This window comes from Acanthopagrus latus, chromosome 6 (genome assembly GCF_904848185.1).
Source record: "Acanthopagrus latus isolate v.2019 chromosome 6, fAcaLat1.1, whole genome shotgun sequence".
In the NCBI taxonomy this organism is placed as follows: Eukaryota; Metazoa; Chordata; class Actinopteri; order Spariformes; family Sparidae; genus Acanthopagrus; species Acanthopagrus latus.
In genome coordinates this window covers 11605989-11625998 of record NC_051044.1, presented here as the reverse complement: position 1 = coordinate 11625998, position 20010 = coordinate 11605989, and the positions used below count along the sequence as shown (strand labels likewise).

General features: G+C 41.1%; 2 protein-coding genes across 11 annotated transcripts in view; one reads left to right on the top strand and one right to left on the bottom strand.

Moving 5' to 3' along the window:
• Positions 1-1581: 1581 nt before the first annotated feature.
• On the bottom strand, positions 1582-6355 carry LOC119021980 (inhibin beta B chain). Its single transcript, XM_037102607.1, has 2 exons — positions 5592-6355; positions 1582-5160 (listed from the first exon to the last, which is right to left on the bottom strand). The coding sequence occupies exons 1-2, from the start codon at positions 5959-5961 to the stop codon at positions 4379-4381; spliced, it is 1152 nt and encodes a 383-aa protein (XP_036958502.1). The 5' UTR covers positions 5962-6355; the 3' UTR covers positions 1582-4378.
• A 4668-nt stretch (positions 6356-11023) lies between these two features.
• The window catches only part of LOC119021249 (R3H domain-containing protein 2), a 55950-nt gene continuing 46963 nt past the window's right edge, over positions 11024-20010 (top strand). For 6 of the 10 annotated variants that reach the window (XM_037101423.1, XM_037101419.1, XM_037101421.1 and 3 more), the window contains exons 1-2: positions 11025-11322; positions 11692-11748. The gene's annotated coding sequence lies outside the window, so the exon portion shown is untranslated. The other 4 variants (XM_037101418.1, XM_037101422.1, XM_037101417.1 and 1 more) reach the window with 2 other exon arrangements.

Here is a 20010-nt window from a genome sequence, read left to right as displayed (position 1 = left end):
ACATCCAACTTCTGTTGCTTCAGCTAGCTCACACACACTCCCTCTCGGCATGTCTCAGCTTGCTATGTTGCCACTTGCGATTAGCTTAGCATTAGTGTGAGCTCCCTCCAGGTGTTTCTTCAGGTTACCTGTGCTATTTCTCAATGCTGAGTGTTCTCTGGACTTCCTAATACATAGGCTGAACTGGCCTCTTACAGATTTTTTTCTCCTTTGGGGAGTATAACCATTTTGAAAAAATACTGTCTCACTTTGGAGCCATTTTAGCATTTTACCAACATGATTCTTCTTTGAGAAGGTGTTTTTGCCGGTGGAAGTGACTTGGTGTAGATAAAGTCTTAATAGGACAGTCGTGTTAATGTGTTACTGGACATAGCTGTAACAGTATGACTGGAATCCTATTAGAAACGTGTGATATTACCGCTTAAAGTAGCCTTATATATTACTCTAACGTATTACACTCCTCTAGTGTGTTACTGCCACCAGAGCTGACCAGCAGAAACTTGGAGAAGGGGTTATGAAAAACAGCTTGTTTAATCTGAAAAACATTTTTTGTGCCAGTCCACCTGATCCAGCCATGGATTATAGTCCATTTTGGCTGGTCAACATTGGCTGTGCACGGGGAGTTGGCAAAGTTTGACAGAAAGTGCAAGTCAGGGATTTTGGCATTTGATGTTTGGGGCATTCACTGTTGATATGATATAGAGCGTTGGAGAGTCTTTATGTTAAGGTACATGCTTGAGTTTGTATGTCTTATTCACACCTTACTAACAGAAATCCTGATGGTCCGCTGTACAATCAAGGTTCACCATATAATGATGTGTGGATGTGTGCTACTGTACTGGGATATTGATAGCAGGACCCACATTCTCTCTGGTTTAGTGTTTTTTCCACAGCTTTTAAGTGTGCCAAAATGAAAAAAGAACCTGAAATAGATACTTCGATGTCTCTTTGTGAAGTCGATAGTCTTTCTATACCATCGCCTCAGCTTTCAATTGCGATCCGTCCCAGATGCAATTTCGCGATGCGATGAGGACAACCTGCCAAGGGAATGTGACAACTGTTTACACACCAAACACAGACAGTCCATAAAGCCACTTCATCTATTTGTATGAGCAAACACGCCCTTTGCCTTACAGACAGTGCCAGCGTGATTACATGGCAACATGGTAACTTGTTTCCCATGCGGATGAAAATTTTGAAATTTGATGACAACGCACATGTTTTCACATGCAAAGAATTCTTATTACTTTTATTGAAAGAACTTTTCTCTCTTTATGCGCGGCAGTAAAATGTGTATTCGTGCTGCGTGTGAGAGAAACTGTGACAAGGATAGAGCCAGAGTGTTTTAACATTTTATAAATAAGAAGAATTTCACACCACCTAAACCAAAACATATCACTGGCAAATACATCCTATAGTCACAACTGTTAAGGAAAAAAGAAAGTAAGAAGTATTTGTTCATTTTTTTCCTGTTGCGGTCAATTTAAGTGGTACATTTTTTTTAAAATCAAATTCATTAATCTTTCTATTCTAAGGCACAGTGCTTTGTCATTGTCGTGAAAGAGGAGAGATACAGCTAGATTGATTGAAAATATGTATTTATTTCAAAATATACTGTAATTTTGTTATGTCAGCATGTTAGGACACATCTTTTTTACATTTAGTTTGCCATCACAATTCATTCAGTGTTCACAGAAAATAGTATATAAAAATAAAGACAACAATTGCAACTTTAAATTGACACAAAAATTCAAATCCTGGCTCCATTTCCACCACCAGTTACAGTATACAGAGATTCCTGCATCATCCGTGTGCGCTGCAATACACACATTTAAGCACAACTAAGAGCTCAAGAAAACAAGTGGATTGACATTTGCTCTTTGCAGGCCTATTTACACGTTCTAGGCTGTGCTCACCTGAGATATAAGTAGTAGACACTTCAAGCAAAATGTGCTCTAAAAATACAGTAGGGTGATAAAGTGCTTTTAAGTAAGTCATGTTACGATGGCACCTCAGTGTCACATTAAGTCCTGGGACAAGGGGTGCTTACAAGATGAAATAATAAACACTAAACTAAAAAGAGTTAAAATTGTTTCACACAGGTTTTGAAGAAATAATACAAGTGCAGTGTAAAGAGGCAACAGAGAGAGGAGAAACAAGTGTGTGGTATATTTGGGCAAAACTATAATAAAACTTCTTGGTATAGTCTTTTGCGCAAAATGCACCAACTCACTGACGTTAAAGTTTTGTGTTTATCGTGGCAGTTTTAATGCAAGTCGTTAAAAGGTAACTCCGATATTTTTACAAATTAAAGTATTGCTGCAAATGTAAAAAAAAAAAAAAAAAAAAAAAAGGGAAGGGAAGCTGCATGTAATCTCATAAAGTCTTTATACTACTTTTTTTTTCACATGTGCAATAGTGCACCACAAGACCTGTAAACAAAGTTACCTTTTAAGTCATACAGTTTAAAAACATGGCGAGGACAACCCCATTAAACATGATCCGGAATGTAGAAAAAGATCTTTGACTTTCATACTGCTGAGGGTGAAAATGGGCGAATGATCTGTGCTATAGACTTCTTTGGCGTTGGCAGTGTTGGTATGCAAGACATCATATAATTCTTCCTAACATGAAAAAAAAACACAAGGCATGTGCTGACAGACACCATCTTTTACTTCTGCCAATTTCAAATTTGGGAACCTCATAAAAAGTGGCTTAAAGCGATATCAGAAGAATTTATTATTAGATTTGATTTATGTTTATTAAGTTTCGCAAGCTGTGACTAAATCCACAATGTATTATGTTTGTGTTATTTTGGTATGGTATGGACAAAGCGGACGTTCGAATCAAAGTTAGCAAATTATGCTGATGGGTAATGAGGAACATTTATTAAAATTCTCAAAAGTGCTTACCACGTTGCCCCAGCTGGAAAGCTTCTTATTATAACACCACCCAGAGAAAACTTTAGACCCTGGGAGATATAAATGCCAACGTGCAACAGTACATGCTCGCTGACCCACCTGCCTCACAGACCTTCACATTACCTGACACTGAAGCAATAGCTAAATGTTTGCTCACACTGCTGAGAAATGACCTTGGGTTCAAACACTGTCAGTGCCACAGTTACCCAACTGATTAGGCGACTTGTGTAAATAATACAGTGGAGATGCTGATCAAACATATTCCAGGCTGCATGCAGCATCGGCTGCACTCAGACAGAACTCAGGGCAGCTTTTACTCGTTCGAACAGTCTCAGCTCAGTGTTTGCTCGCACGATAACGAAAGCTGCTTCTCACAGCCCATGAACAATGTGTCACAGGTCCACATAAAAAGACTCCATCCATTACAATTGATTGATTCTCTTTGGTAAGATAACTTGACACTCAATGTCTCAAGTTGCACAGTTAATAAAGAAGGCACACTTTAAATCAAGGATCTCTTACATTGTTTTAAAAGCCTTGCTTTAAAATGGCAGCATTTAACGAGGCTAAAAAATAAAAGGCATAAGCCATGAAAATACAGTATTAATATATATAGTTCTGTAAAACAGCATTTAAAGGAAAATAGTACAAAAGTATTTATGTGGACACTGTGACTATTACGTGAAACATTCGGCAGAGAAGTTTCAACGAGCATGAAGTTCTGTCAGTTCTGCTCCCAATTTCCTGAGAACCATAAAACCTTTTGCTTTGAACCGAACCCAAGCAGCGATTGTGAAAGACAAAATAAATAAACTACATATGACAAAATGAAAAGAAAAAGAAAAAAAAAAGACTTGTGAAGGCTTGACGCATTAATAATCTCTTTGAGTTTGGTGTGACCACCTAAATCAGCCCTGGCCAGATCTGCTTGTCACCGCTGTAAATATGCATATGTTTTGCATCAACATCACACTCTTCGTATGTGTGTTGAGTCGGCCATATGTTCTGGTTGTTTCTAGCCTCTCTTTAATGTATGCCTCTGACATATGGATGACAGAATGTGTCTGTGATCAGACTCTGTGTGTGGTCTTATTTAGTTTCAGCTGGTACTAGGCACTCAACATTGTCTCTACAGCAAAGTTTTTTACATCCTGAGTCTTACAAGACTCTAATGATGAATGACAAATAGTCTTATTTATTAATATTTAACAAAAATAAAGATCTTTAAATGTACATATATTCTTGCAAGAATATGCTTGAGTGCCGTGGGAATATCCTACGTTTTCCTTTCTCGTTGTCTTTGTGCTTACTGTTTCCCAAAGAAACACTTCCCATTTCCACCTCCTCTGCTCATGTGTGTTTAAATCTTGGTCTGTCAAAAACACTCACATAGTTTTAAGTTTCCTGTGTTAAAACAAATCTACCAAAACTAAACCACATCTTTTACACTCTGTCTTTTATGTGCACCCACAGGACTCCACAATCATGTCAGGAACGTCTGTTTTAACGATGCTGTGCTGAGAGTTGAAGTACACCATGGAGAGCGGCCGGCGCTCGGTGGGGACGCAACACGAAGACGCGGCCGTGTTGATGCCGTTGACTTTCAGCTGGCTGAAGACGGTGGCGTGGAATGAGGATGCGATGCCCGGTGAGCCAGACAGATGCTGGGGGCACTGGCCCATGCAGTAGTTCATATGGTAACCTTCAGGTGCGATGATCCATACGTGCCACTGGATGTCCTTGAACTTGATGTAGAAGTCTCTCTTGCAGCACACGGTGACATCATCGCCACAACGCAGCGACCGCTTCCTGAGTGAGTGTTTGGAGGGGTTGTCACGGAGACGCACCTGGGCCACCAGGAAGGGCTGGTAGGGGGTGTGAGCAGAGCCTTCCAGGGAGCAGAGGTTCTTCCCGTCCTCATCGCAGCTGACCTCCAGCCGCAACCGGTGTTTGCTGCCATCCAGGAAGGCCTGCAGGGTGCGGGTGATGGGGAAGGTGTGCCAGTTACTCTCCTGGACCTCAAGCATCTTTTCTATCACCAGGGTGCGGTTAGAGTCTGACTCCCCACCGTCTGCCGTGAGGTAAACTCGGGCAGAGAGGCGGGAGTCTCTGTTAGGGTCCTCAGAGGAGCGGGCGTAGATCCATAAAGAAGACTGGAGGACCTGGATGCTTTGGCCGTGCTCCTGAAGAAACTGGAAGGTAAGACTGAGGCTGGCCTCATCACCATTCTCTGTTTCATCTATGGATCAATGGTAAAATTGACAAAACACAAACTGTTAATTAGGTATTTTTACCTGAGTTTACACAAGCAAACGGGTGAGTTCTTTTCAAACAATCCCTGTGAAGTAAATATATAGATTCGTGTAAAATTAAAAGGAAAAGTCAGTCTACTTCCGCCTGTTTTAAGCATTTGACATTATCACTATATTATGGATGACACTTAATAAAAGCCCTCTCACGCCCTGCAGTCATATTATGAAGAACACAAATAAAACCACAGTTTATGGAACAGCACAACAACCTTAAGTAGTTAACGAGGCACAAGGAAAGCCTGACCTAGTTTGTGTCTGCTTTTACGCATTAACGTGCGTAAACCGCACAGCAAAACGCGCTCGTGTGCCATACGGGGAAAACCAGTTTCACAGTGTAAAAGGTAAAGAGCACACTTACTTATATCTGCAAAGCTCACTATTTCATAGCCTTGATCTTTTGTGGGTAAACTGTTGTCTAGCTCAAGAGTACCGTCCTGTCTGACGCGGCCCGAGTGCAGTTTGCGCAGCGCAGTGAGGAGCGCCGCCCGGGGCACCGTCTGAGTGATGTTTGGTCTCTCTTTCAGGTGCAGCTTGTCCAAAAGTTGCTGCTTGGCGATTTCTATCATCAGCCTCTGCTCTTCGTCTTTCTCCATCGCGGGCAACCCGCAGGACGCGCAGCCCGGGGAGCCACTGACAGAGAGACCCTTCATCAGCAAAGGTGCCAAGAACAGAAACGCTGGCACTGAAAACGACAGCGTCATCCGTGAATTTGCTGTAAATAAATGCATCGCTGTGCTGCGTAAAACTGCGATTAAAAAAAAACTTCGAATCCTTTTTTTTTTCCGATGAGTTGTTCTGTGAGAAGTCAAAAGTTTCCCCCCTTAATGTTGTCAAAGGTGCTCGGTCGCAGCTGGACACCGTGAAGACAGGAGCTGAGAGAAATGACTGGCGTTTCCCCTCCCGATGGTGAAGATATCTGGGGTAATCCACCAAAACTGGTGACACGTTGGAGGGACGCACCAATGAGCGCATCGGGGCACCGAGGAAATTACTGGCAATGCATCTGCATGTCTCACACACAACACTCACACACACGAACGCGCGCGCGCACACACACACACACACACACTAACACGCGCACACACGCAAAACACGCGTCCACACGTGGCTACTGACTCACACTCCGAGGTGGAGCAGGGACAACTACTGGCTCAAGGAATCAATAAAACTTTTATCAGCCACACACCTGCAGCGCCTCACTCGCTGCACTTGCGTTAAACCAGCGGCGTATGTGGGTAATAACGAGGTCGTCACCTGCGCGTTATTACTGTCGGTGCTTTCCCTGCCTCGTTGTCCTCTTGGCACCTGAGCTGAATACGCAACCTGCCGTCGCTCTTACCGATCAAAGTTGAAATTCGGTGCCCTTTCACCCACATACAGAGCGCGCCGGCGTCACGGCCACCGAACGTTTGAATTGTTCCTCAAAATGTGCAGGAGCGCTGGAGGCTGTGAGGCGGGGACTGCGGTATTTCTAACACGTTCCGTCACGTTCCCTGCAAGGTGGGATCGTATCATGGAGCAAATTGGTGCCGCCTGTCTGTGTTTGTGTGTGTGTGTCTGAGACAGCGATGAAGAATAATGACTCTCTCTGTCATGCCGTTGCCCATACAAGTCCTATCTGTCAGCTTTCTCACGACCAGTTCATCATATTTGCACTTGCTGAATGGCTCCCCCCCACTGCTAGTTTTGCTATTAAAGGGACACTCTGTAGGTGTGTCGAAGTCTTTCAAACTCAGAATGTGATTATTAATTAAGTTACAGTACACACTCAGCAATATATATGTGTAGTTTCCATAACTGAATAAACAAGCTGTTCTGGTCCCCAGAAAACTGTTTGAACCTAGAAATGTGGCAGGGTCCGCCACATACAAAGCAAAACAGTATGAAAGTGTGTTGTCCTTTAAGGTCAGTTTTTTCATTCAGTCTGTCATGAAAACAAAGATAGTTTGTTCAATTGGTGTGTTTAGGCATTTTAAAAAAAAGTCATAATGAAGATCTTTCTCTTATGATTAAAATGTTTTCTCCAAAACTGCACAGTGCACATTTAAGTCGTAGCCTTTTCACAAAGTTGGCAAAACACCCTCAGAATCACTTAAAACCTCATCGTAGTGATGCATCTCATCATACGATAACCATCGCAGGCTGTATTACTGTTTCACGGTAAAGATATTACACAGTTAGTCTATTACAGTTATCAGTTAGAATGACCCATAAAAGTGCAATACAAAAGAATTGTAGTTTTATATCTCTTAAGCATGCTAACCAGCTAGCCCTGTCTCGTCCAAGCTGCCAGGAAGAGTGCCAGGCTTTGAGGCCAGTTTTCGTAGTGGCCAAAAGCTGTGTAATTACATCATCGTGTGAAACATTGCCGCCCAAAAGCACTTTTACTCATAAGCTCACATTGTGAAAGACGATTAAGATAATTTATCCTCATTCAATTTAACCAGGCGCTGTCAGCAGAAGTCTCTGGTGCGCGCCCTCTGTGGGCCCCACAACACGGAAGATACAGATATTGTCATAGCAGGAAGTTAAGCTTCTTTGGCTTCAAAATAGCACTGAACATGTTTCATAGGAATCCAGATTTAATATGACGGCCTTGGTCTCATCCTGGTCCAATGCTAATGTAGTAGCGTGGTAAACACCAACATTCCCCCAACACTCTGAACTTCCAGCGGCAGGAGTTAGCTCTTCCCCTTGTGATATGCTGCCTCCTATTTGTTTTGGATATGAATTTTACAGGGTCTTTCTTACATGTTGCACCTTCAAAGAAATGAAAACAAAAGGCTATTTCGGTGTTGAACAAATATAATGTACTGACAGATATGCACTTGAAATGTAAATATAGATATTTACAAACAATTATACAGAAGACTTCAATGCCGTAGATACGATGTACTCAGTATGACAACCATCATTATTCATAACACAGTGTATTAAAACCTAGTATGTTGCTGCAACCCTACCTAGACAAGATAAGGTAAGATGAAGTAAGATAACAATATGTATACATATGATGTGTCCTTTTGCAATATTTAACAGTTTTCCCACATGGACACATATAAGACAAGATGTTTTAACAGTTAGGATTGTATTTACAGTATATATCATCAAAGTGGACAAGTTGTATCAATGGTCATTGTTGTATATGTAAGTATTTCCATTTGACTTATGCTTGAATATGTTACTTTGACTCTGAACATCCTAACAGCATACGTTTACATTTACATTTACATTATGTGCACTAACTGTCTATATCATGTTCGTACCTGTCCGTAATCAGCTTCTTTAAGCATAGGCCCATCACATACCTGCACAGCCTGTCAACGTATAATTGATTTCATCACTACTGTTCACCAGTCTACCACAGTATCATATCATCTGTAATAGGAGGGATATTGACATTTTTTTGTGTTTCACTTGATTGTTTTACTCTGTGACATATCTGAGTGTTTATTTTGTGTTTTGGTCCCCAAAAATAATGCGGCACATTTCACTGGATTTTTGTTGCACATCCATCCTCAATTTTATTATTTCTGCTCAAGGGTAAAAGAGTGTTTTGTGTTTGTGGGAATTTCTTTTTACACAGTGTTGAATGGAACATGAGAAGAATAATTTCACTGCCAATGACTTCAGTGTACCTGTGGTGTATATCATAAATAAAGAACTTGAATCTTGAACAAGGCCTTCATATGGCACAGAAGTACTTGCCTGCCGACGTGTGGCGAAGAGGAGGAACTACAACAAGCCTTAGTTATGCATGTGTGCTTTGAATAATTAGTGAAAATACAAGCGTGCTAATTAAAAGACAAGAAAAAATATCTACTCAACAGCCACCTAATCATCATGAGCATGTATTATTTACAAGGGAGGCTGAGGCTGAAAGTCATTATCATTAAATAATAGACTGACCATTTTAATGTACAGAATGCATACGTCCATATTTCTTCAGACAGGGATCAGACATTCTGTGTTGGGGATGTTTTAGTTAAGGTTAAATGCTGCAGAGATGTAAAGGGGCACTGTGTAGTTTTGGAGAAGAAATTCAGAACTTCATATTTACAACATTAATGAGGTAGCAGTACAAACATCAGACATATCTATTTTTGAATAAAAGAACTGTTCTGAGTGGGAAATAAAGCTGCTGTGTTTTCCTTTAATCCTAATGCAACTGTTGATACATTTTATGTTTGTTTTTTTGTTTTTCTGTGTAGTATGTAATATTGTAGTATTAATGCATACTGCATACATTTTAGCAAAGGTGTTTGTTATTTGTTTTTAAATCTCAACCTCAGCTCATGTAATATGTCTGTAATATAATGTTTATATCACAGGCAGACAACTAAAACTGTTTTGTGCCACTAATAACTGTTAGTGTATTTTTTTTATCCCATTGTCATGACAACATAAAATCGTGCATCACATGTTCTCAGGCTTTCATTCTGTGGTCATGGATTCATTAGGGTTAGGGTATTTTGGCCCATAGGCTTAATACATGCTATTTCCCTTGTGTCCTATAGGGGGCTTTGCCTCACAGTAAAACTTGCTCATGCTAAGCTGTAAAAGACCACATATAGTACAACAAAAATGTTCCATGTTACTGCCTTAGAAATACTTTTACATGGGAAGTTACAATGATTTTATCTTATCAAAAAAACAAAACAGTGGCATCTTGTAAACAAGCTGATTTTTAAAGGGTTACAATATTAAAAATGAATAAATATTTGAAATTTCAGTACAGAAAAAAGTAACCCAGTGCAAGTTGGAAATTATATTAATATACAGCATACAGCATTATTATTATTTTTTCAGTCACATGACGGTTAAGGTCTGCTTGTTTATTCACTCGTGAATATGAGGAGAGTTTGTTTGTTTAGTTTGTTTAGGCATAAAAGAAGTCAATCTTTCTCTTCTGATTAAATTTGTATCCCCAAAAGTGCACCATTAACAGATCGTAGTACCAATAAACCTTTACCTTTGCTTTGAATATGTGACTTTACTCACCCCATACTTGAACATGTTAAACATCACAACAGCATATGTTTACATATCTGCAGCAACTGTCTGTATCCTGTCCTTTAAGCATAGGTCCATTATGTACCTGCACAGTCTGTCAGCACATCTACCACAGTATTATATCCTCTATTCTATTTCATATACACGACTCACATTTAGTTAAGGATACTGGGATATTTCAGTGTTTCACTTGTTTTCACCTATGTCTTGACTTATGCTCAGTTTTCTACACCAGAGTAAAACTACACAACTACATTTTAACAGCTCATAGCACCAATAAACCTTCATTGTATCTGACCATAAAGGCAAGGCAAGTTTTTTGTACAACACAATCCAGACACAAGGCAACTCAAAGTGCTTTACAGAGGCATTTAAAGACGTTATAAATTGCATTTAAAAAACATTTTTTAAAAAACATGTAGGAAGACATCACGAAACACAAACATTAAAACAAGTTAAGAAATATGAAAGAGAGCTCAAATAGAAAAAGTTTTAAAAGAGACTTGACTAAAGAATAAAAGTCAAAGTGCAGTTCAAAGTCTTGAAACCACTCCAGTGAAAGGCAGTGGCAGAAATAAAAAGGGTCCTGATTTAAAAGAGGTGAGAGTTGACTAAATACAAAAAATGACTAAACACAACAAGCTGGCAACAAAACGGCACCTCGATGCCATAAATCCCATATACATACAGTTTTCTTTCATCTTGCGATCAGCAACCTGAGGTTTGAAGTTTACTGTACCCTGAACGTCTCCCTGCGACTGTGAAGTACGCCGCTGACGTAAACTGGTGAGGGGGGGGGAAAAAGTGACGCTGACACACACACACACACAAGCCGGAGCCGTGAAGGGGGAATTGCGTTTTGTTTCTTTTTTCTTTAATTTGTATCATTTTGTTCTTTGGCGTTTTTGTTGTCACTACTTAGCTGTGTTCCTGTGACGGGAGTCGACTGCCTTGCTCCTCGGCGCTTTGCTATCTCTCGTCAGCGTTCATGCCGCTCTCCCCTCACGCGGCGCTATTTTGACAGTCGGGGTCGCAGTGAACCAACTCAAGCTAGCAGCACCATTATATTAGCACTGGTAAGTCATTCGGGAAAGCTAGCTACCAGCACCAGGTATCGCCTCCTATTTTTCCAGACCTGACAGTGCTGGGAAAGATTTACAACAAGGTTCGCCTCGCAGTAAACACAGGCTACTTTGTTGGATAACCGGTTATTATATTATTGCTGGGTTTTGTGAACGCTGGGGTGCTAGCGTACACTGAAAAGAAAAGGCTAGCTAGCGGGCTAACATTAGCTAGGTGGCTAGGTGCTGTAGGTGGCTAATTATACTTGCTGGAGGAAGCCAGCTAATGCCGTGAGCTAGCTATTGTTAGCGTGTGGGCAAGCTAATATTTTCAGTGAACTGCTCTGCCACGGCTATGACCATACTGCCATCTGTTCTCCACAGACACACAACTTGAAGGATCCCGCACACACGGACCCGAGACGCACGGCCAGCAAAACGGTGAGCTGAACCTATTCAGATGACTTGAGATAACTAACTTGTGATCGATGATCCATGATCTTTACTCAGATAATGTAAGGCAGCGTTAAGCACCATCTTTAAAGTCCGCGTTCTCTGTGCCTGACACGAGATGGCCATGTTAACATTTTTATCCTTCTAATCTTAGTTGAGAGACATCACTGAAGCTTGGTGAATGAAAGTATGACTGAATGAGCGATTGATATTTGATTGTCATTTAGTGAATTGATTGGAAATGTGCTTGGAGCTGATCATTGAAATCACACTTAAAGCCCACCTTGGCTGGTGACATCCAGGTGTTATTTACTCCATTACACCCTGGCATATTTATGTGTTTGTGTTTCCACAAGTGGTCATAAACAACAACAAACAACGTGCTCATCTAATAACAATTTAGCCAACTCTTTCAAACCAGTAGTTTGTAGAAGTGAGTGAGTATTTGTGGTTAAGTCAACAGTTCAGTGGAAGTGAGCACTGTTGGGCTGTGTTTACTCCACCGTGGCTTTAGAAGTTTGCTTTAATAGCTGTCCTAAGCTTTCCTCGAGAATAAGGTGTATATCTGTTGGCCAAGATTTTCTTTCAGTGAGGCATATTTCTTGAATTAATTGATTGAGATGAAACGGAAACAAGCCTGTCACTCATTCCGTGTTCCAGTAAAGACACGGTTGAGGAGGCCTCAATTGTGAGGTAGGATTCGGCGAGAAATACTTGACAAATGGTCATCGGTCTCTCTGTGTCTTGGCTTTGGCTCTGCATTTTGACACTCAAGCTGAAAATAGATAACAAGACGGTTGTGTCAAACTAGGTGGGATCACAGCGCAGACTGTCAGAGCTGTGATTCAAACATCTGCTCTGGGAAAATGGCATGTGTGTCTGAAAGCATAAATATTCATATCAATTGGCATTGGACAGTCATGTGATGCAGAGAATTGGCAAGTGGTAGGTGGGGGTTGCCAAGTTATGTCACATTTGATTTCGAGATTGGCTTGTAAATATGACGATTTGACTTCCTCTGTATAAACTCCTCTGCGGAAGATTATGGACAGGTTGAGCAGGTAACCCTCCAGAGCAATTTCTGTATTTCCAGTTTAAAGCATCGGTATATTCAGTGATTCTTTAGATGTGACCCCATTACAGCTCTTTGATATGCATTTTTACAAAGTGCACATACCGGCTTTTAAACATATTTGAGTCCACTTGCAGGTGTAATGGCAGAACCATTGAGAAAAGGTTTATCCATAGTAAGATCCGATGGAAATGAGTCATTGATTCAACAGTCTGCTGTTGCTAAGGTCAGCAATGAGAAAGAGGGAGTATGCTGCCTCCTGATCAACATGTTTCCCCTTTTATTCCCTGCAACTCGCAGAGCTTTTTGTTGAATTTTAGTCATACTCCTCAGTGTCAATAAATTGTGATGCTGATCTATTGTAGTTACAGCACTTAAAAATTATCATTTTTGGGGGTAGAAATAAGTGTAAGAGTTGATAGAGAGATTTTGTAAGGGTGCCTGTTACATTTTTTTTGTTGTGGCAGGATGTGTGAGTATAAAGAATCCTTTATTCATACACAAGAGGAGCATGTGATGTTTTGTGTTGGAGGTGCCTGCTTTTCGAGTATTCACTTCCTACGATCAAATATTTATGCCGAGGTGGTTGACGTAAAAGAGGTTTTTAATAGTGTGTTTTATTGGCTGATTTAATTGAAATGGCATGCTGTTATCCTGTAAGACATTATCTGTTTTAATTTGTAAGCCAGGTATCCATATCTTCTTCTGTCTCTGAATCTGTGTTTGCAGCAGCATAAGCAGAAGAGTGGCTTTTTCTAGAGAGATTTGAAGAGCTATTTATAGATCTCTGCCAGAGCACCAAGCGTGGTGCTGTTGCTGCTGCTCCTATCTCTCTCGTCTCTTAACCACTCCTGCTTCTGTTTCTCTGTGTCTCTCCATCTTTATTTTTTCCCTCTCCTTTGCCCCTCTGTTCTTTGTTTTCGGAGCCCCCTTTCTCTTGATGTCTTTTCTCTCTCGCTGTTTCTCAATCATCTGTTTTCATATCTTTCCTTCATTGCATGCTTTGATATACATTATTGATCAGAGTAGAAGGGAGGCGACTGGTTGCATTGCCGTAAGTCTGGCCTCAGATTGGGTATAGTTGCCTGACTGACTTCACTGCGATTGCTGCAAAGCTGGAGGGTTTTCGCATGATTGTTCAAAGGGAAAGAAATCAAAAATCATCATAGGATCACAGGATCCAAGCAGAAGTTGAAAAGTTGTCTGTGTTGCTATTGTTTTCATGCAGAATTACACTACAAAGATCTGGTCAGAAATAGGCCTTAATCAACTTCATACAAGTTCATAAACTGATTGTATTCAAGCACTGATTTGTATTTATAAAGCCCAGCTTATAAAGGCTTTTTTGTACGTTTGCAGTGCATGTAATAACTATTTTCCTTACAGCTTTGTCTCAGTCATATGCTGCATATATAAACTGCAGCAGTTTGTTAGGCGATTGTGTTCAGGAACGGTTTATCTGTGGTATCTTTGGCTACTGATCCTTGCTAAGCTCCTCCCCTTTCTCCCTGCTGCTCTCAAAGTCTTTCGCTATCTGCTCCTACTGTCCTGTGAAAGAGGCTGCCTGGCTGTCTTAATGCAGATGAAGCTGTTTGACTTGGTTTGAGGCATTAGGTGGCATTAGTGCATGCCATCCTCTTTATCCCAGTCATGTGGTCAACCAGAGCAAACTTTCTTTCCACGCTAGGATTGCAGAGTCATCTCAACTCCATACATATAGAAGGTCAGTTGTGTGCTTAAAAGTAGAATAAATATAGAGCGAGCAGACCAATTCCTAGACATGAACAGTTCTGTCCCAAAGTTGAAAGAGAACATTGCGTTGCTTATCGTCAAAGGTCAACTCTAAGATTTGCTTCATATAATTGAAGTGGCAGACTAACACTACTGTAGTGTTTTAGGGCAGTACAGCTTTACATTGTACATCGCTGATATTATGTTTCACGTCAAGAATGTGCCGGAAACAGTCAATAGTCCCATTGTGAAAGAAGTTTCTGTAAAATGGTGGATACGTTTTTTTGAGTGTCACAATCCCTTCAAAATGACTTGTATCACTCTCATAATTTGAGCAGTTAACTTATTTTATCCCCATTCAAGTTAGCCGGGCACTATACCGGAAGTTCGACGGCTTGGTCAACGATCCAGGTATTTTCATACCCAGGAAGACAAACTTTTGGCTTCAAAACACCACTGAGCAACTTTTGTAAGAATAAGTGGGGCTCTGCCTCCAACGCTGTGTAAGAAAGTAATAAAACGTCCTTGAACAAGCTGCATCCCAAATTCCTTCCTTATTAACCAGCAACACTGGATGTTGATAACATGTCATCACTTCTCGCACTGGAATTTAGTGTGATAAAAACCTATGTCTACTGCAGACTCTATTGACCCAGGTGTAAACAGAGAGTTTAAACATTTCCATTGCACATGAAAGCTTGATTGTGGCAGGTTTAAAGGGGATTTTGACCAGTGGAAAAGGGGTATTGGAAATGGGCACTTCAGTTAGTGATTCCTGAAATTGAATTACTAAGATTAAGTTTAGACCATATTACCCTCGACGACAACAGTTAAGCCCATTTTAACACATTTTAAGGTGTGACTAAAAGGTTCACAGTAGAAGTAGTTTACTGTAAAAACAATACCGGTAAAATGTGTCACTTAACTGTATGAAGTCTTGTGCCTTGTAGCTGCTTCACTAAACTGCAGCAAACACCTGTTGAGTGTACCACTCAGTTTAATCAGCACACTGTAACTATAACGCTCCTTCCTGATATATTTAAATCGGACGTGCTAGCCAAAAATTTGTATATTTTTAATATAGGTTTATTACAATGTACTGGGGAGTTTGCAGTTGCTAGTGTCATGTACGGTAGCTGTCTGTATCTATTTGATAGTAAGAGCCTTATGCTGGTTGGCAGGTATAAGCTTAAATCTACACCCAAATACAAATAACATCCCCAGCTGTTTCATGCAAGGCACCTCTAGCGGTGACCGCTACCAGATTCTGGAGGATATGCTGTCACCTGACAGAAAACAAGTTACTGTATAGTGGCCTTTCTGTGGTAAAATGATTGATCTGTGTCAGTGCTGGAAATAGGACAGCGATGTGTCCACCTGTGATGAGGAGCACTTAGAAAATAACAGGCCTAACTGTTCAGATGCCAGCTGAATGCTCTGCTGATTTGTCTTGGAATTAACACATGAACACCAGTTAATCCCAGAGTCCTCTACATCAAGGTTTTAATGGTCTTCCTACCATGGAATGTTGACACAGTTTATATGTTATCCTGGTGATAGTAACAGCCAAAATATGAAATACTCAAATATTGAACTATCAAAGACCACAATTGTCACTAATGTTGTGTATTTTTAAGCTGGAACACAGCCTACCATGGCCACACATTGCCCTCAAGTGCTCAATACAGCCATGTTATGTGCTGCCGACACAGCCATCTGAGACAGACATCCTTGGACTTACCCAGAGTTCCCTGCTGACGTTTCTTTTGATGCTGAACTTTTGACTGCCTCTTTTCCACTGCGTCGTTCAGCTGCTGTTTGCAGTGAGGGGGCTGCAGGGAGAAGATGCAAATATGTCGTCTTGTGGGATTAAGGTTTTTCCTAGCTAATGAGGTGGTTTCATTATTTCCCCCCCCCCCACTATCTTTCCTTCAAACCCCCCTTTTTTTCATGATTTATTTTTGACCACTGCAGCAGTGCTTGGTTTCACCAGCAGCTGTCAGTACTTTAAGCCTATTCAATTTGTCCAGACACAGACTACAGATAAAGACTTCATGTATTCCCATGAAATGTAGAGTGATGAATGGTGACCAGCGTGCGCCTGGACTATGTCTCCTGCCTTTCTCCGGATGAAGGCTTATGTTCATTCCTGCAAAGTACCGTATCTCGAAATGTAGTTGTGACGGAATAAATCTATACTGTAAACTCTCATATAAGCATCCTGCTTTTGTATCAAGTGATATATAGGCCGATCCAAGCAGTCCTTTAAACAGCTGGGCTTCTGGTGAGCCCTGGGTTGGTTGTCATTGCAATTATATTGTTACACAGAGGAAGAGAGCAAACAAGATATGTAAGAGAGAGAGAGAGAGAGAATCCACACGAAAGGGAGGGTTGGAGGAGAAGGGAGCGGTGCAAACTGTGCGCATGATAGCATAAGAGCAGTATAGAGGGAGCCAGCCAGCAAGCAAGGCTTTCTGTTTCCCTGTTGTGCTTGTGCTTCATTCAGAAAAGGAGAGGGGGCAGTCGAAAACTCGTTTTCTGTCCATTGTCATGAAACCCATTAACAAAACAGAGCTGTTGGTACCTACGGATAGGAAGGGAACAGAGCAAGCGTGAAGACGAAGAAAAGTAGAATGAGATCAAGAGAGTGACAGAGGTAAACAGTCCTGAAACTCTGTTATTTACATGCTGCAGGAAATGGAAGTCATTCATCTGTACTACTTAGCGAGATAAAAGTAATGTCAGCGTTGTCGTGGTCCAGAGCTGCCTCTGCTTCTCCTGCGATAATGTGCTTTTATCTGTGAGACACCTGATCCGACTTGGCTGGAGATCCACAGAGCTGAACTCTAAATACAGTAAGCATGTGCTGTGAGTGTATGTGTCTGTGTGTCTTTGTCAGTGGGTGTAAGTAATTCAGTGGTGAGATGTAGCTCGTTCGTGTGCCTTTTACAACTCTTGAGATTTGGGTTAACGTGCAGCCATTGCCACAGTTATAATTATCTTGGCACTTTTTATTGTTGCTCTGTAAAGTCCTGTGGCAATTAATTTAATTATGCCTTAGTGAAACTTCAAAAATCATTCAGTGGGGCGTGCTAGAAGATAGTTCACATACTATGCATACCGTTTCTTCTTATATAATTGTAACTTGTGCCCAAGCTCAATATAGAACGATGATTTGTTTGACTTGGATGGATTCTACACATCACTGGCTGATAGAGGCATCTAATTTATGGTGACTTAAATGGTGTATGTGTGCCTAGTGGTCAATTTATATTTGTGTATACTTGCACAGATGCACACAATGCGTGTTTAGTGAGGCAAATGCTGAGGTAATAAGGAATTCCCTTCCACTGTGTCCCTGTGTGGGAGGAGGGAGAGAGGACGGTGGAGGTGGCCCGGTGGGGGTGGTGTGTCACTGAGAAGTAGGCGTCACTCTGCAACACTGTCATACCAGGGAGGGAGGGGTGCAGGGAAAAAAGAACAACCTATAGGCTTACATAAGGCTGCATGTGGGAAGTCCTGTATCCAGAAACCCTTAAGTTTATCCTCAGTGATCCTCTTGGCTTGAAGACGTCCATTTGTAGGTTATCATTGACTGTTTATGAATCCATCGGACATTGGAAATGTCTTTTTTTAATCTTTAAAAAATAATTTACATTTACACCTGTGTGTGAGTGTTTTCCCCCTTTTGTTTAGGGAAAAAATATGCGGTCGAATAGAGAAAGAATAGAGACGCGGTGCAAGAGAGGCAGCACAAGCGTGAGAGAGAAAGCACAACAGCAGAGCCCTCTTGAATAAAAAATCTGTCACTATAAATAGCAAGTCGTCCTCATGGCCTCAGCACTGTTTCAGGTTGAGGAGACCTGGCTTTTCCCTCTCTTTTTCTGTTCTGATGGTTAGAGCCTTGCAAAATCACACTCGCAATCCTCCTCATCGCCTCTTCCTTTTATTCTTTTTTTGTTCTCTCGGCCCAGATCTGTCTTGTGCTTGATATGGGTTGTTTATGTAATGCCAGCCTTTTCGTGTATGCCTGTGCATGTTTTTGAGCATTATAATAAATCAAGATTTATCTGGATCCTAAGCAATGCACCCTAAACTAGCTTGATGTTGGCTCATAAAATGTCAGTGATCCCATGATTCAACCCTTGTGTCAATTAGAAATGCAAAAGACGGACAACAACTGCAGCAACCCCCAAATTAGATAGAAGCCAACCATTTGGTGTCAGGTTTCTAGGGCTAATGTTGTTTTCTTCCTTATGTCTGCCAGTCTAAATGTTGGCCTCTTTCTTGAACAAGAAAAATCACGGATAGTTGAAGTGGCTAAAGCTAGCTTCTTAGCCATGACTCGCATTATAAAATGTGTTTTTGGTGCGTCCTTGTCTGTGATGTGACTATTACTTTTGTTTTTGTTTTTGTTTGGGACTTTGGAGTTCTGCTCCCCAGGTAGCTGGTGCTCCTGTAACCTTGCTCCTGCATACTAATCGCCAGTGCGTGGGTAAAAGACAGAGTATGAAAGAAAGGAAGCACGAGAGGGAGAGTAAAGGAGGAAAATAATCAATCGCAACCCCTGGAGTAACCACTGCTGTAATTGCCTTTTAAGTCAGAGGGTTCACACTTTCTTATCTGGGGCTTTTCTTTTTTTAAATGACCTCACCCTAAGTTAACAAACATTAGAAGAAATTCATTAAACCATTCATACTCACATCAGAGAGTTCCCAACCCCTTTTCTCTTCTAAAAGCTTCTTCTATATACATTTCTCTTTATTTGAACTTTTTGCTTCCTCGTCTTCCACTCACAAGTTTGTATGGTGTTCATCCTTTTTTTGTATTTGTGTGTTTAGTGACATGAGTGTCTGACCAAACACTGACAGTAATTTCTTATTTTAATGAAAAATTATCACCTGCAGCTGCTGTACATGCACTTTTTAAACAATAAAATGTAGAGAAAACCACTACTTAGAGCCTGCTTAGGGGTCAACATGTTAAGATAGATGACGGTGTGGTGCAAAATAGGCCAGCCAAACCTGAATCAGCCTAATACTCAGCTGAAACTGGCAAAGAGACACACCCACTTGTCTAAGTTTCTAGTCAGATGAACAGAGGGAGCAACTGAGAGAAAGGAGAAGGTGTCAGTAAGAGGACTCTAAAGTCAATAGATCTCTTTTTCCTCAAACAGAAATCAGTAAGTAAGTGAGTTGAAAGTGGACATGGCAGTTTCGGTTGTCATTAATAGGTTGTGATGATGTATGAAGCGACTGAAGCACAGAGAGGCAAGAAAAAAATGAAAAAGGTGGAGACAGATAATTGCTATCCTTAGGCAGGTAGAGGTATTGGGAGTGGCTGGCTTTTACAGGTAAACAGATGGCATAGCGCAGCAAGACGCTGACCTGCCACCGCTGTCAGGTCAGCTACGTGATCTAGCGACTGGCTGCCGTGTGCAGTTTCTC